This window comes from Parambassis ranga, chromosome 13 (genome assembly GCF_900634625.1).
Source record: "Parambassis ranga chromosome 13, fParRan2.1, whole genome shotgun sequence".
In the NCBI taxonomy this organism is placed as follows: Eukaryota; Metazoa; Chordata; class Actinopteri; family Ambassidae; genus Parambassis; species Parambassis ranga.
Window position 1 is genome coordinate 5,114,429 of NC_041033.1, and position 15,374 is coordinate 5,129,802.

Genomic DNA, 15,374 nt, shown 5'->3' on the forward strand with positions numbered 1-15,374 from the left:
ACATCTGGTGTAGAGCCCCTGTGGTTGTTTGCTGTCTCCTAGCTGATCGCTTGACGCTATGTACGTTATCATGCATATAGCACTGGGTTATGCTGCCACCCTTGGGGGTTTCGGTCTCCTCTCTGTAACCTGAGATGGCAAAACCTCAGCCTCACATCTCTATGGCGACACTTTGAAACAGCACAGGTCCCCCCGCTGCAATGGCTGAAGATACATGCACACACTGGCCAACACACACTTGTTGAGCACAAGTTGAGCCTTGTGATGCATTCATATATATACTGAGGAGAGTTCCCATTTTGCCCCATGTATCCATACAAAGCTGTAAACATACAGACTATCTGTTTACAGACTGATAGAGTTTAGGGCTGTGTGCTGAGCCCCCTGCTCTACACTCTCTATATGCACGACTGCACCCACGCCCACCACAGTAACATTATTGTGAAGTACGCAAACGACACCACAGTGGTGGGACTCATCACTGGGGGGGATGAGTTGGCCTATAGGGATGAGGTTGAGCGGCTGTCGGGGTGGTGTAAGGAGAATAACCTGCTCCTCAGCACCACAAAGACCAAGGAGCTGATAATAGACTACAGGAGGAAGAAAACAGACATATCTCAACTTTTCATCAGTTGGGGACTGTGTAGAGAGGGTAGCTGAGTCAGGTTCCTAGGAGTCCAGATAGATGAAGGCCTGACCTGAAACGCAAACACCTCTGAACTGCTGAAAAAGGCCCAGCAGAGACTCTGCTTTCTCAGGGTGCTGAGGAAGAAAAACACCACTCAGAGACTCCTGCTGTTCTACCGGTGCTGCATAGAGAGCACCCTGATCTACTGCTTCAGCGTATGGTTCACCAGCTGCACAGCAGCACAGAAAAAAGTGCTCCAGAGGGTCATAAACTCGGCCCAGAAGATCTGCCCTCTTTCAACACTGGAAGAACTACACAGTCCCCACTGTCTCAAGAAGGGACAGCACATCCTCAGGGACACATCACACCCTGGGCACTCGCTTTTTAAACTGTTACCGTCAGGACGGTGATACAGAACTATCAGAGCTAGGACAAATAGGCTGAAAAATATATCTATAACTTTTATACTTAGGTCTGCAAGTCTGACCAGTCTTAACAGATACTTTCTCTTTCTCATTCTCTTCATCTCTTGTTGTTTCTCCTTTCTCCTGTAAACCTACATGACCTCTGTGTGACCACACCACAATGTCTGTCTGTGCTGTAATTATGGTGCAGCAGCTTTGTCCTGGGTTGTGCCAGTGTGTGTTTAAATTATGTGCTATGCCCCAAGCTGAGATAGACCTTTGCTCAGTCAGGCAGCCAGAAGGTAACTGATTTACAGTGTCTAAGAAGCATAGACACACAGACACACTTGCACTCTACCTTATTAGAGGTAACCTCACAGTAGCTGCTATAAATAGAGATGGAAGCACACGGCTAAATAAAGGTGCAGGTAAAGGAGAGGTAGACAGAGACGTCTCAAAGACAATGGTTAAAAGACTTGATGTAAAGTACTTTAAACCTTACTCTGAGAAATGTAAAACTGAACTACACATGTGTTTCTCAGGTTTGTCTGTGACGGAAGGTTATAAACACTGTGCTAATGAGTGGGTGTGTGTTGTTTTTAGAAATGGATAGACAGTAGCCTTTTGTTTACGGTGAGGCAGTGATGACTCATTGTCAAATGTAATGGCCCCTCATACCCCACTTTGCTTGGGGATTGCATGAAGTATGTGCACTAGTAATGCATTCCTTTTGCGTGGTTTAGCTCCTTACTGGCTTTACTTGACTTTAAAAAGATTTCTGTCTTCATAAGCAGGCTTTATCCATTCCATGTTTTTTGAGCAGTGTTGATGTCATACACTGTACTTATGTGCATGTAGACCCTGAGGTTATGTCATCACAAGTTACAGCTTGGAGACAAAGGGGCAGTGTCAGACTTGGAGTGTCTCTTTAGGAGTTTGGGTTAATAATGGAACCCTCAGGACTCCAAAATAACAAAAAGAAAAGCTCACTTTAGCATAGACTGGATGTCGTAGATAAATGAGGGATATTTATGAGAATAATGAGAGGTGAAATCATTGTTGCTGCACTTGACCCACGCTGTAAGAAACAGAAGGCATAGTGGAGGATAAGGGGTGTGTGGTGGTGACTCAAGGTGAGGGACAGTGAGAGTCTTGGCTGCTGATGGATCCCCCAGTCATTTAAGGATTGTGCATTCTTTACATTCCTCCATCGGAGGATGGGTGGAGGAGAGGAAGGGCGTGTGTGGTGGGAGACTTTCACTGTGGTGTTTTATAACTGACAACAATTTGCATGGAGGCTCTGAAAATGAAAAAATCCCCTGTGTGTTTGGACAGTTATTCCTGCAGGGCAGAGTAGCATTCATTCCTTTTGCGCAAGAAGCCAGACCAGATACGCATTACACTTGAGGCTAACGTCACTAACCCCTTCTCTGTGCATTGTGCTGGAAATTGTTTTTCCACTTCTAAAATAACTTCAGATATTGAATTAGATAAACAAACTCATGTAGCGTCATCTTTAGCTGCCTATTTTCACTGCTTAATTAGTGAAAATGTTAACTAGCAGTCTTTGCTCAGTCCACAGGGAGGTTCATTTGGTATTGGTGTCAAACAATGCTTAGGAAAAAAACTAAATGTAAATGTAAACAAAGTGCTTTAGTAAAATAAAAAATTATAATTCAGTTTGTCAGCTGTAATCATGCATTGCTCTTGTTCTAAGGATATTGCCATATAAACATTTTCTTACTGCTTGCACCAGAAATGCTATTAGTACTTGCATACTGTATTGTGCTACATCTGGTAGTACCACAACATGTAAAAACCCAGTATCACACATAAATGTACATGCTGTGTACATTCTTGGTGTGTGTGGTGTTGTTTTTTTCGTGTCCAAGTACTGCTTTGAAAAGGTTTGAATACTTCACTTCAGGCTGTAATAAATCAAGCCTTCACTGTGTCACAGATTGTTTTTGCAGCCTGTGATTGAACACCATTCTCAATACAAACTCAAAAACCCATTGATGTTACAGTGTACGATGGCAGAGCTAAGTTTGGGATGGGCCCTCCAGCAAAAATGTCATCTTTGAACCACTTTACAGTGAACCCTCTGTCTATGTTTTTCTAGAAATTTCTCCTAAAATCTCTGTAACACGCACACACTTGTTGTGGATCATGTGAGGCTTTGAGTCGAGTTAAACATTGACTGCCTGGCCTGAGATTTTTATCACTGTGTTAAACAGCACACTTCCTGGAACTGGTCACCCCATATGTTTTTTTTCTTTTTCAAACAATTATTTTAAGAAAATATGTTTCTTTGGGGGAAAAACCCAAGTCTTACTCCAATGAATTTATCTTCTATTCTGTTATAAAATCCTAAATGTATAGCCTTCCTATAAAACATCTCTGACTCACACACTCCCACTCTTGCAAGCCTCTCTGTGTTACACCCTGGTAAACAAGATAGAGCATCTAAACCACTGGGAAAAAACAGGAAGTTTACTGGCCTCAGTCATTGTGTGCATTGCGTGTCTTTAGTGTGTATAGCCTTACTGTGTGTGTTTTTGCCTGCAGTATATTTGTTTATCATATCACTCTGTTCTCATCTTGGTTTCTATAGTTGCATCTCTTTGAACTGTTGTCAGACAGTTCTGATGGAAAGTGTCTGAACAGAGGTCATATCCTTGGCTATCCTGTTTGATCTTGTTTCCTCTGCTGCAGTTGATGCTCTTCGTATTCACAATTTGGGTTTACAAAATAAAATATTTGAATTTGAAGGCATAATTTATTGTGTTGTGTTCTGGTTAAGCACAAAGTGAAAGTTACCTGATCCTACTTGGCATTGAGGGGGTTAGACTTTATTTTTAAAATGCCAAAAGCATTCAACACTCATACCACTCACACCTACTGGTTGCTATGGATTTAATAATTTTTTAAAAACACCTATGGAACAACATTGTGATTAAGCCATTATCAGCGGGTGTTAAATGCAATAATTTTCCCTGTAAGAGCATTAAATTGACTAAGAATGGAGTGAATCACACAGTTGTGTTTCGTTCTGACATATCTGCTAATCATTTTAGGCTCGTGGCATTTTCAGTCTTTCCAGGCTTGAAAAAAATGAATATCCTTATGCAGGCAATATTAAAATCTCCCATATAGCCTTAAGCAGAAGGAATAATTAGGTGTCATAGAAAATGGATGCAGAGGGAATAGATTGTAAGAAAAGAAGGACAGTAAAGGGAGTACTTGCTATGCTTTCTGTAGGCTTATCTGGAAAGGTGGGGCATCTGGGGGCCATGGAACGTCAGATTAACCAGGTCTTGTGTTCAGTATAGTTTCTACATTACAGAATTCTTTGTCCTCTTTTTTCATCATTCGCTACACTTTTATTCTAAAACCTTCTCTTCCTACAAACATAGACTACCGAATAAACTGCTTACATTTAGGCACCACATGTGCCACAGCTAACTGTTTTGTTTTATCCATCAGATGCAGTCTCCCAGAAACTGTCCACACACCCCCGCTGAGGAGCAGAGGCACAGGAAATAAGAGTCTTCAGGAAGCAGCAGGTAAACCTTGTCTGTTTGAACATGAGTCTTCTTGTAATTTTCTCGACCTACTTTACCTGTAATGCCACATTGTGTGTGTGTTGTGTGTTGTGTGAAAGTGGGAGGAATGAAGCGCTGACTTAGCTGGAATCTGGGAGAGTAGGCCTCGTCCTGACAGGCGAGGAATGTATGGAAGTCAGCCAGCATGTTACACCACCATCACAGTACACTTTCACCACCTTATTTTTGATGCATTATATCCTCCTCATTAGCAAGATTAGCAAGAAACCTGTCCAGACATTACAACAAAAAGGTCCTGTGGTACATGGTGTAAGCTCCATTTTTATGCTACTACAGCTAAAAAGAAGCTAACATTTCTTGATTTTTCTCAAGTTAACAATGTAAAATCTTTTGAGTAGTAGCTGGTTTACAGGCCCACTTTTAGAACATATGTGGTGAATTGATGAATGAAAAAAAAACAAGTGTGCCATTCTGAGCATTACTCCAGTATGTCAACCCAAGCCTGGGCCCTGTACTTTTTCTCCCTTTACTTTAAAAACATACTTACTTGCTTACAACTGATTCAACCCAATGTCAACAATTTGCAGATGAAACCGTATGTGCATACCTCCACTTGTGTTTATAGAGCTCCAAATATTTTCTGCTGGTCTTCTTCACAATGACTTTTGTGCCAGCAGAGTAAAACATTGGTTTAACTCCCTCATCTGTTCGGATGCAATTTTCAAACAGGTGGCCGTACAGGTGCATCTATCAGTATAATAACCACATTCTTGTGCTGTCAGTCAGTGCCAGTGGCCAATACCCAGCAATAATCAACACGGCTGCCTCCCACCTGTGCTCTGTTTTTTTTCTCCGCCTTCCTGCACTCCTACTCAAATGTGGAAAAATAGCTCGATCCAATTACTCATGGTATATTCTGTCTCCGGTGATCTTCACGCTGTATTATTACCACAGAGCAGAGGGAGTTTTAATATTAACACATGACTGCTCTTAAGAAGCCAAATGAGAGCCAGTGTGTGCTTTTTTTTTTAGTTTATTTATGTTTATACCGTTTATTGTACTTAGAGAAGTGACCTTAAGTGTTCCATGTCTTGCTTTATGTATTAACATCAAGCTGTCTATTGGAACTGTTTCACTCGCACAATCCTAGGAAGCCCTGCCCATGGGCTCATTCTCAGGCGCGTGTTTGGTTGGCATTTTCCTCATGGCACTGACCTTGCCACCCGAAGTATTACAGAGGTGGCATATAATTAGGCTGGTCTGTCTTTTCAGCTGGACAATAGAACATGTACTGGTGCAGTGGAGCTAATTATAGATGAAAAGTAAAGAAAAGCAGTGTACTCACGCACTACATTGTGTTTTCTGCCCACAATAATAACTGATTTGTTTTTGTCTGTGTCCATAGGTAATAAAGATAACGCAGTATGCTTGGCCTGACATTAATTCACGTGGCTATATTATTAGTTAAACAGTGTGCAGAGTTGAGCAGTGCAGACTGATTAATGGACGTATAAACTGAAGAGGCGGACATCAGCGTGTCATTTACCACTGCTAAGTGTTCTTAGCAACCCAGTCACCTATACAGCGAAATGATAGCTGGAGCCAAGAAATGTCTCCCATTTCCAAGCTTGTGTATGTGTCATTCAGTGCCAGTGTGTGGCCCTTTGTTTATGAGGGAGATAAATGGTGGTTTGGCAAGATGCTGGGAGACGAGCACAGAAAAATCAGCAGAGTGTGTGGGAGCCATCCCTGCTACCACTCAGTGTTATTTTTGTCCAGTTCTTTACACTGTTTTAAGATATGATCGGAGGCTGGGGCTGTGTGTGACAAGTTGGGATTTTCTATAAATCTATTTTCAAACTTCCTTATTTTGAAGAGTCTCTTTGCAGCCAGCTGTTCTTCTGAAAGTGACCTTAAACAAACTTCAGTCAGTTGTTCTTTCTAGCCTGATTTGATTGGATTTGACAATGTTAAAAGTGTTGGTTTAAATGCATTATGGCTTAAATGTCAAAACTTACAAATATACATGACACTTGTCTTAAGTAGAGCTAAAAACAATTAAACCTCTCCAGGGGGCCATTGGAGAGTTGTAGGGAAGCAGTGGAGGAAAATATACATACATAAGACATACGTACAGAAAGTATTACCTTTAAGGCAACAGACAGCAACACGCAGGTATTGAAGTCAACAGGAGGCTGGTTATTGCTGCTTCCCTGTTCGTTTTTCTTGTTTATAATCATGCAGGAAATGAAGGTACTTTATGATGCTGCAATTTGTTTCAAACGTCAACCTATTTTAATCAAATTTGGTCTTAGTTCACGAATTTTTAGACAAAGCCTACACCATAGTCTATGCAACTGGTCAGCAACGTTTGTATGTTCCATTTTGCAGTAGCGTCACTAACTCTTTCACCAAAACTCTGAAATGTGTCATGTTGGAGCAGTTGCACAAAATTTACTTTGACTAAAATGGCGGCAGACCACACAAGTGAGAACCTCAGAGCAGATGGTTTGTTCATCCACTGATCCAAATATGACACAATATTGATGAAGTTTCTGTACTTGTTGTCACAACTTTAAGTCAATTTATTAGTGTCTGTTATTAGCTCCAAGTCAAATTTGCCCTCTTTAGCAACTAAAAATGCAAAGGCTGAAATGCAGTAGGCTACTACTAAAAAGGCAGTTGTTTTTAAGTGATTAATAAATATACAAACATGCAAATTGTAATTTAATTTACAGTAACTACAGTAAAGAAGTGGATGTAGTTAATGTTCAGTGGAAAAATAATGACCCCAAGTGAAAAACAGGTGTCTGCAATATGTTCTTTCCTTCATGATAGCTGCGCATTGTTTCCTGTTTGTCAGAGTTTCCAGGGAAGGCTTTATCTGTTCTTTACAAAAAAAAGAAGCTGTTGTTACAGATGAAACCAAAGCTAATTTTCATGACACCCCCATATAGATTAGCCATTGGCACACAATCCAACGTCATAACAAGAAGGGCCGTCCAGGCCTCTTCTGTTCAGATGTGTATCATCTGTTAATACTGAATCCTCAGAGAAGGGAAAGCGGACCTCAAAATGTAATTCTCCAGTAATTTTTTGTCTTCCTAGAAATAGCCGTGTCTTGTTTAATCTGTTGTCAAGAGCTTTAGTAACCTGTGTGTGTATAAGCCTACATTTAATTGCTTCATTTCCTGTTTCACAGAATCAGATTGGCAAGGCAAACTTTGCATACTTTGTTTTTTTTCCCCTGTATGGCTTGTTTTAGCCTGAAGTGTTTGTACTGTCGGAGCTTAATTTGAATATGGATTTGCATAGACTTTTTAGTAAAAGTATGGTGGTTTGACTGTGCTGCATGCCTGTCAGTTAGAGGTGTGTATTTGATGTACTATTAAGTCTAATGAGAATTGCTTAGACTAACAAAGCTGCTTATTTGTCTACGCTGTGTCACTGACCCCGATGACCATGTGGGTGTGTGGAAGTTAGTGAAGGTGTGAGTAAGCTGCCTGAAGCTACAAATCCCACACAGAAAAAAAATATGATCAGCACCATGTGACTGCTCCCCTCAGTCTCTGTGTTTTTACTCCTCAGTGTGTGTCTGTTGCGCTGTGAGGCCAAGCTGGCAGGACAAGGGCAACACAAGGGCAGTGTTTGTGCAGGGCACGGGACCGTCCTTGGTGGCACGCACGTACACATACAAACATGCACACACACTTGCCAAAAACAGAGGCTTATTGTGAACACCCAGTGCAGTTGGGTCCACCCACTACAGTCACACATTGTATCGCATTTTGCTTTCCCGTCACTCTTTCTCTTATCTCCTTCCTCATTCTCTATTCCAAATTACTGTTTTTTTTCTTCTCTATCATTTCAATTCTAATTGAATAATTAAATTTGTTCTTGATTTTTTTTTTATATATTTTACCAGTATCTTATTTGCTTTACTTTGTCCTGTTTCTTTTTTTCTTTTGTGTGTGTGTCTATTTGCAAATCATTCATCTTTAGACTCCCTCTCTGATCCTCTTGAATCACTCTTTCCAATCCGCCTTTTTGTTCCCATCCTTGAAGGAGGTGTAAACAGTCTTACAGTTAAGCCATGGACTGAGAGATCCATGTTAGCGCTGCTTGTAACAGAAATGTGTGTAGCCTGTGTGCATCTCCTCACTTGTCTTGTGTCTTGTGAAGTGAATCAGGCTCTGTGGAACATCACACTTGCACATCTGATTGGCTCCCTCTTCCCTCTCCCATCTCTTCTCACACTGAAGTTATCATTGAACTCCATTCTATTATTAATATTACTATTATTAATAACCTTTAATGTGATGCTAGTACATGCATTTAATTTATCTGATTTCCTTAGAGGAATTATTCTCTTTAGTAGCCTTTAATTTCTCTTTTGCCCTCTCCTCTTATGACTAGTAAGTAACAACATACATGTGTTGTGTGTATGGTATGAAGACAGATGAGAACATTCCGTACATTGTTTCACCTGATTTTTTTCAGTTGGCTCAAATTCAACGATGTTTGATGTTGAAGAAAAAATGCAAGGCCTGTTTAAGACTTTGGAACTACAAGATGGCGTACAAAGCCATGCATGTTTAGCAAGGCCATAAAATTGAAAAGGCAGAGAATAATTTAGGAATTATTCCTTTTTCCTTTTTTTTTTTAACAGATACCCTGATCATTGTTCAGTATATTAACCATCTGTCTTGGTCATAACACCATATGTTATTTTACTTTAGTAAGGTCTTAAGTTGACCTGGAATTCTTACCACATGCCAATTAATAAAGCAGAGAAGCCAATGTTGAAAAGCCAGGAGAGTTGAAAGGTTCATCCTTGAGCATATAACCACAATATACACTGCTGCTGTTGTTAATTAACTGGTGCACAGCATAGTTTAGTGTATTCATTGTGTTCTAGGCAGGTTTAAATTGATGCTGCTCTTAAGTGGAACTTGTGAGCTCATGTTTTCATCTTGGAAAGTTTAGTACATAACCTCCTCGGTGTTCATGTGTTAAACTCAAGAGAATTTGGTTGCTCGGGAACTGAATTCACAAAATGAACATGCCTCGTTCTTTTTTCAAAAGTGTTGAGCGTGTGCTCTGCATTTTGGTGCTCTGTTGATGGCTTCTTCACATGTTCACATGACATCAGTCAGTGATGTCACTCCAGGTGTTTTCCATCAGTTTTAAGACGACAACAACAACCCTTGCTGTGACTCATCCACACAGGGTTTAATCCACAGAAAGTTGCTTTGGGCTGTAGGTTTTCTAAACGGATACGTTTTATCTATGCAGAACAACTGTTATCTCTGTGTGTCTACATCTGATTCTCAGATCTTCATATGTAAATACAACAGCGGTTATCGCAGATGGTACTAATGTGTTATCACCTCTTCACACATCTACATATCATCTCATCTCATAGCAAGCAGGAGTGTCTCTTCTCCTGATCTCCCTCTGTCTGCCCTGCTACATCTATCCTCCATTCATCTTATGAACCCGGTCCCACTGATGCACAAACAGACGGCAATGAGTGCATGTTAGACTGCCTGCTGAATTTGAAGTTAATATGGTCACAATGCAGTGACAGAATGGCTCATCCTGATGTCACGGATAGAGTTTGATGTGTTAGTGTCACAAGAGATTCGAAGACGAGGCTATTCATTCGTGTATGTAGTGTTTTCTTGTCTGTGATGTAACACTGCTGCTATGGCTCAAATATGATTAGTGTCACAGTGGATTAATGGCGCTGCAGCTACTGTCGCTTTGATTGCAAATAAGCCTTTTTATTTTAATACAATGGGATGTATGACCATGCTCAGCACAAATTGCCTCGAATATATTTTGTGCAGAGCAGTTTTTTCTCTTGTCTTGTCATGTTTCCACATGATGTGGAATTACAAAGTCCTATACAAATCACCCATAACAACCACAACATTGCTGGGCATACCAGGCGTGCAGTTAAAAAGGTTCTGATCATTTGACAAGGAGGCCGGAGACACCATTAAAAATAACCTGCTAATAATAATAAAAAATGGCCCAGCCTGTGATTCACTGTACATGAGGTTTTTATGAATGACTGCTTGGGACTTTTTCACTGGTTGTTGTTTGCCACTCATTTCCTGTGTAAAGTCATTGCTTCCTGTCTACGAAGTGGGTGTGTGTCACTGGAGGTGGCTGGTGTGATGGAGCAGTTGTCAGCTGCCTGGATGTGGTTGACCTCTACACACACACACACATAGACACGTTGTTCACATTTCCTGTCCGATACAGTGTCTACGTTGATTTTTAGCAGCTGTAAGGCTATTTCTAGAGGGGATTTTGTTTCCAGGAACTTCCACAGTTTTATTTCCGAGCCTGACGCATATATGTTTTCTGCAAACATATAATAGTTTCATTTTATAGCGTCAATATGAAACTTTCCTTTGGGGCTTAAAAAATGAATTAATTAATTGAAGAAGATAACTGCCCTGAGCTAAAATGTTTACTTTGCACTTTGCACAATCATACACACTTCTACATGCAGTTGCAAACATGTGACCCAGCAACACATATGACCCAGCCACTATCTGACCCAATGTCAGAGTGAAAATGACTGTTACTCCTGAATTTGTGTTTACTGTCTACAGCCACCGCCTACATCTACTCTTCAATACAGTAAACACTGAACTGCTTGACAGATGACTCAAATCCTTGCATGCAGTAGGAACACACGCCCCAGCTTCTCCGCACAGCTTTTCTGTTAACCTTGACACACAGTTTTTTTTAGCCAGATGTTACAGTGAATGGATTGTGAGTCCTGTTCATTCATCTCTTTCACTCTGGCATGGTATGATGTGTGTGTGTTGCTTGAATGTGTCCTGGACTTAGAAAACATGAACAACTTAGCCGGTTGTGCCATTATGGTTAGTGGTCAAATTAGACTACAACTAGATATAAGGTTGGTGACACTAACTTAGTTGTTCAAACATGTACAAATGCTGCAACTAAAAGTGTTTTCATTTTTAAATATGTGTTGATAATAGACAATAGGAGCAATTCCTATTAGGTTATGTGAGGCGCTTTTAGTGTGTCAACTAAAATATACACCTTTTATAAATAAATAAATATTAACAAGATGAAGCCTTAAAAAGCTTCTTTTCATCTTTGTATATACACAATCCCACCGATAAACACACACACACACACAGCTTTCCCAGAAGTGGAAACGCTGACTCAGTCAGTCTGAGTATTGCTTGTATGTGTGTCTCCATAGTCCTTTACTGGAGTACAGCGGTGGTTAAGGAGAGGTGAATAGGTCTTAGATCCTCTTTGTGAACCTTATTTTTAGGCCATGTAAGAAAATGTGTCACAGGACCCTTAATCACCAATGATAACCTTTTATACACACACGCCATTTATTTAAGCCCCTTTTTTTTCAATCACTCACACACAGAGACGTGTGGACACACTCACTCCATTGTGGAGATAGGCCTCACACTCCTCTTACTGTCAGACAGAGAGCTTTAGAAAGAGACTGCTGAGTAACACTAGTGTTACTGTTACATGCATCTGGGCATGAAAGCCATCACAACATGTCGCTGGAATCACTTTGTATTTATTATATGAATTTAATAACTGGTTTGCTTGTAGTGTAGTGTATGCTTGAGATTATAAACCCAGGGAGTTTGGTTACCTTTCAATAATGAGCAGCATTTTCAACTCAACCAGTTTCTGTCAGGTTTACTTCTCTCTGATATCCTATCTTGCCTTTGATTTTACCGACACACCCTTTCCCAGAGCATCTACAGCTGTTTGATCAGAGCACACAGACTATTTAAAGATGTGAATAGATGACTTTTCACTTTTCATTCCAAGCTGCATGCTTGTACTTTTCCAGAAGAAAAATGACATATCACATGCATAAAAATTGACAGTAATTATCCAATTATTATATGTCTTAAAGTAGTTTTAACAATGAAATAAACTTGTTCAGGTTTTACAGAAAACAGAGCACATCTAAGTGAGATCATATTTCTGCACCTTCAAACACAGTCATCAAAGTCTGCCTCGGGAGCTACATTGTGATTCACTGTTTACTGTGTCTAATGTTGGCTAACTGCACATATCCCTTCAGGCTTTTCTGTTTGCTGCCACAAGAAACTGTCTATTCTTCCTGATCTTGCAAACCCACTTGTTCCCCTCTGATCCTCCCGCTGAAACCGGACCTGGCTCTGGCTGTATGCCACCATATCCTCAATAACCCTGCTCACCTGCATATATACAGTGTATGTGTGTGTGAAAGAGAGGGACAGAGGGAGACAGGGGGACATTTGTATCAACATCACAGCAGGATGAGACAGTATTTAGTCTAGTCTACTGTAAAACATCATTCATGAAACCCATAATTACTGAGATGTGTTTATCTGTGTAGTTGTATTTGCACATGTGCTCAATCATCCATCAGTGATAACACAGTGCTCTCAATGTTTCAGACAGACATGGTGTAAAGTTACTTCTCATGTATGTAACAGGGCACCTTTGTGACGTGACTAGTTTGCCATTGTCTGCCCTGTGACTGTTAATGTGAATCGCTTCTTGTGATAGTGTGTGTGTGTGTCACTTTCTCTGTATGTAGCTGCTTTCCTGTGTAGTACGTGGCGTGGTTGTGTTTATTGTGTTTTTTTGTCCTTATCTCATGCAAGTCCATTTAAGAGGGATGTTCAGAAAGCAATATACACAGAAACACACAGCAGATTGTTTCCATTTGCACGGTGATAATAGTAAGTGGCTGAGATCGTGGCTCCAAATGCACTGCAGATATTGCACGTGGACAACAGCAGCTCATCGGCTGGTTGCTTGAGCACTTAACTTGGAGGGAATAGACCATTAGAGGCAATCAGGACAGTCATTTTTAATGGGCAGATTGAGCTGAAATGGAGATGGACCTATGGCCTAGTGGAAGAGTTAATGTACTCAGCCACTTGAGGACAAGGTAATGAGAAAAAGTGCAGGTGGAAGTGGTGTGATGGTACAGCTGTGGTTGAGACACAGGCCCAGATGGAAACCAGGCTGTTTTACACCAGCAGCTGGGAAGCCACTTACTGCATCTCAAAGGAACTCTGTGCAGTTAACATGCAGAGTTTGCATGTGTTTGCATTTATGTGTTAAGCTTTAGTTTTGTGTCCTTGAACTTCACATTCTCAGTGTTACATAAGATGCACTGAATTATGAGATTGAAGGGTTTTGCATTTGTCATCGGCAAACATCTCAGCGAGTGTTGTATGTAGTGGAACCATGACAGGATAACCTTGTTCTTCCTTGTTAGGCGGCAGCCTGTGTTTACGTTAACATAAGTGTGCATGATGCATGTGTGTTTGTGTGTTTGTATGCACATGCAAACGGTCTGCTTTTATAAGTGTCTTCATTGTATGTGTGTCCTGTGCCTGGGGGGACCAGATTTTTAGATGAGAGAAAAGCAGGCTGAACTTTTGTTCTGTTTGCTTAGTGGGCATTCCTCTGAGCACTGGCCCTCATCCAAATTAAAGCCAGCAGCCTCCCACTGGACACAGCACAGTGCTGCCCTCACAGGCATACTGTGACACTGAATCATTTGGGCCTGTCGACTTGTTTTTAATGAATGCACAAGGATTAAAAAAACAGTACAGTGGTGGTGTATATGACTAAAATGCTGGTTATTAGTGGTAGTGCTTTTTGTAATTGCTTGATATATTGAATATTTTTTGAGGTTTGTTCAATGGACCTCTATTAATATATATTAAAATTGATTTCTTATATTATTTGTCATCTTTTCAACCCGAGCTGTCACTGTCTCCTCAGTACTTAAGTGTTTGCTTTGCGCCCATCGCACCACTACACCCCTCAATCATCTGAATGACACATCCAGAAAAAAAATGTTTTTTTCATCGAATGTGTGTGGTTTTTCTTCTCCATCCTTCCAGGTCCTTATGATTAAGGTGGTGTTAGGTGCGCCTTGCCATGCCTCCTGCCATGACAGACCTCCTGGATATATGGGCAGCCCATTCTCCACTGGCCGGACATGCTCCGGACCAGATTACTGTGGATTTTCTTTTACCCACCGGTATCTACATCCAGATGGATGTTCCACGCGAGGCTACAATTCAACACATCAAACTGGTGAGTGGTACTGGTGATGGAGCTGTTGTTTAATGAATACTAGTAACATCACCTTTAACATTTGGGTTTACACCTAGTGTCTTGTATACTTGTCCAATTACTATGACTCTAGGCCTGATGTGATAACAAGGATGTTTTCCTTATCTTAGACACACACAGTTAGACAGCAGGTCAGTCGTTTAGACATTATCCAATGCGTGTTGTGACAGAGGTGATTGTTGCGGCTTCAGGGTGTTTTTTTGTGTGCCTGCTGTTGGAACATGACATTTAAAGTAGACGTCATAGCTTTGAGGCTTTGAAGATATAGTTTAGTATTTGTTGGCTGTCATTTTTGCATACGCATACACAAGCATGTTTTTCTCTTATGTTGCAGCATTTAATAAAGCCCGAGGAGGTTGTTCTGGATGGTCAATATACAAGTCAGTCTTGTCTGTGAATAAAAAGCCTTCTAAAACAACACGCCGGGCTCTGTCAGCACTGTAACATAACCAGGGAAAAAGACAGATTTCTCTTTCATTGATATTCATAGCAACAATTTCACAGGAATATGTGGTGAATAAAACATGTCTGTCTCGTACATTTTTAACACACTTAAAAAGATCTTTATCCTCTACAGTAAATAAGTACAGAAACAGCAAA

At 40.7% G+C, this 15,374-nt stretch overlaps 1 protein-coding gene across 1 annotated transcript in view; it reads left to right on the forward strand.

The window, feature by feature from the left end:
• pik3cb (phosphatidylinositol-4,5-bisphosphate 3-kinase, catalytic subunit beta) overlaps nt 1-15,374 on the forward strand; it is a 37,848-nt gene that overhangs the window by 4,286 nt on the left and 18,188 nt on the right. Inside the window, exons 2-3 of the mRNA XM_028418972.1 lie at nt 4,519-4,598; nt 14,540-14,735. Coding sequence (XP_028274773.1) covers nt 14,577-14,735 — 159 coding nt within the window. The 5' untranslated portion in view covers nt 4,519-4,598; nt 14,540-14,576. The remainder of the gene's footprint in view (nt 1-4,518; nt 4,599-14,539; nt 14,736-15,374) is intronic.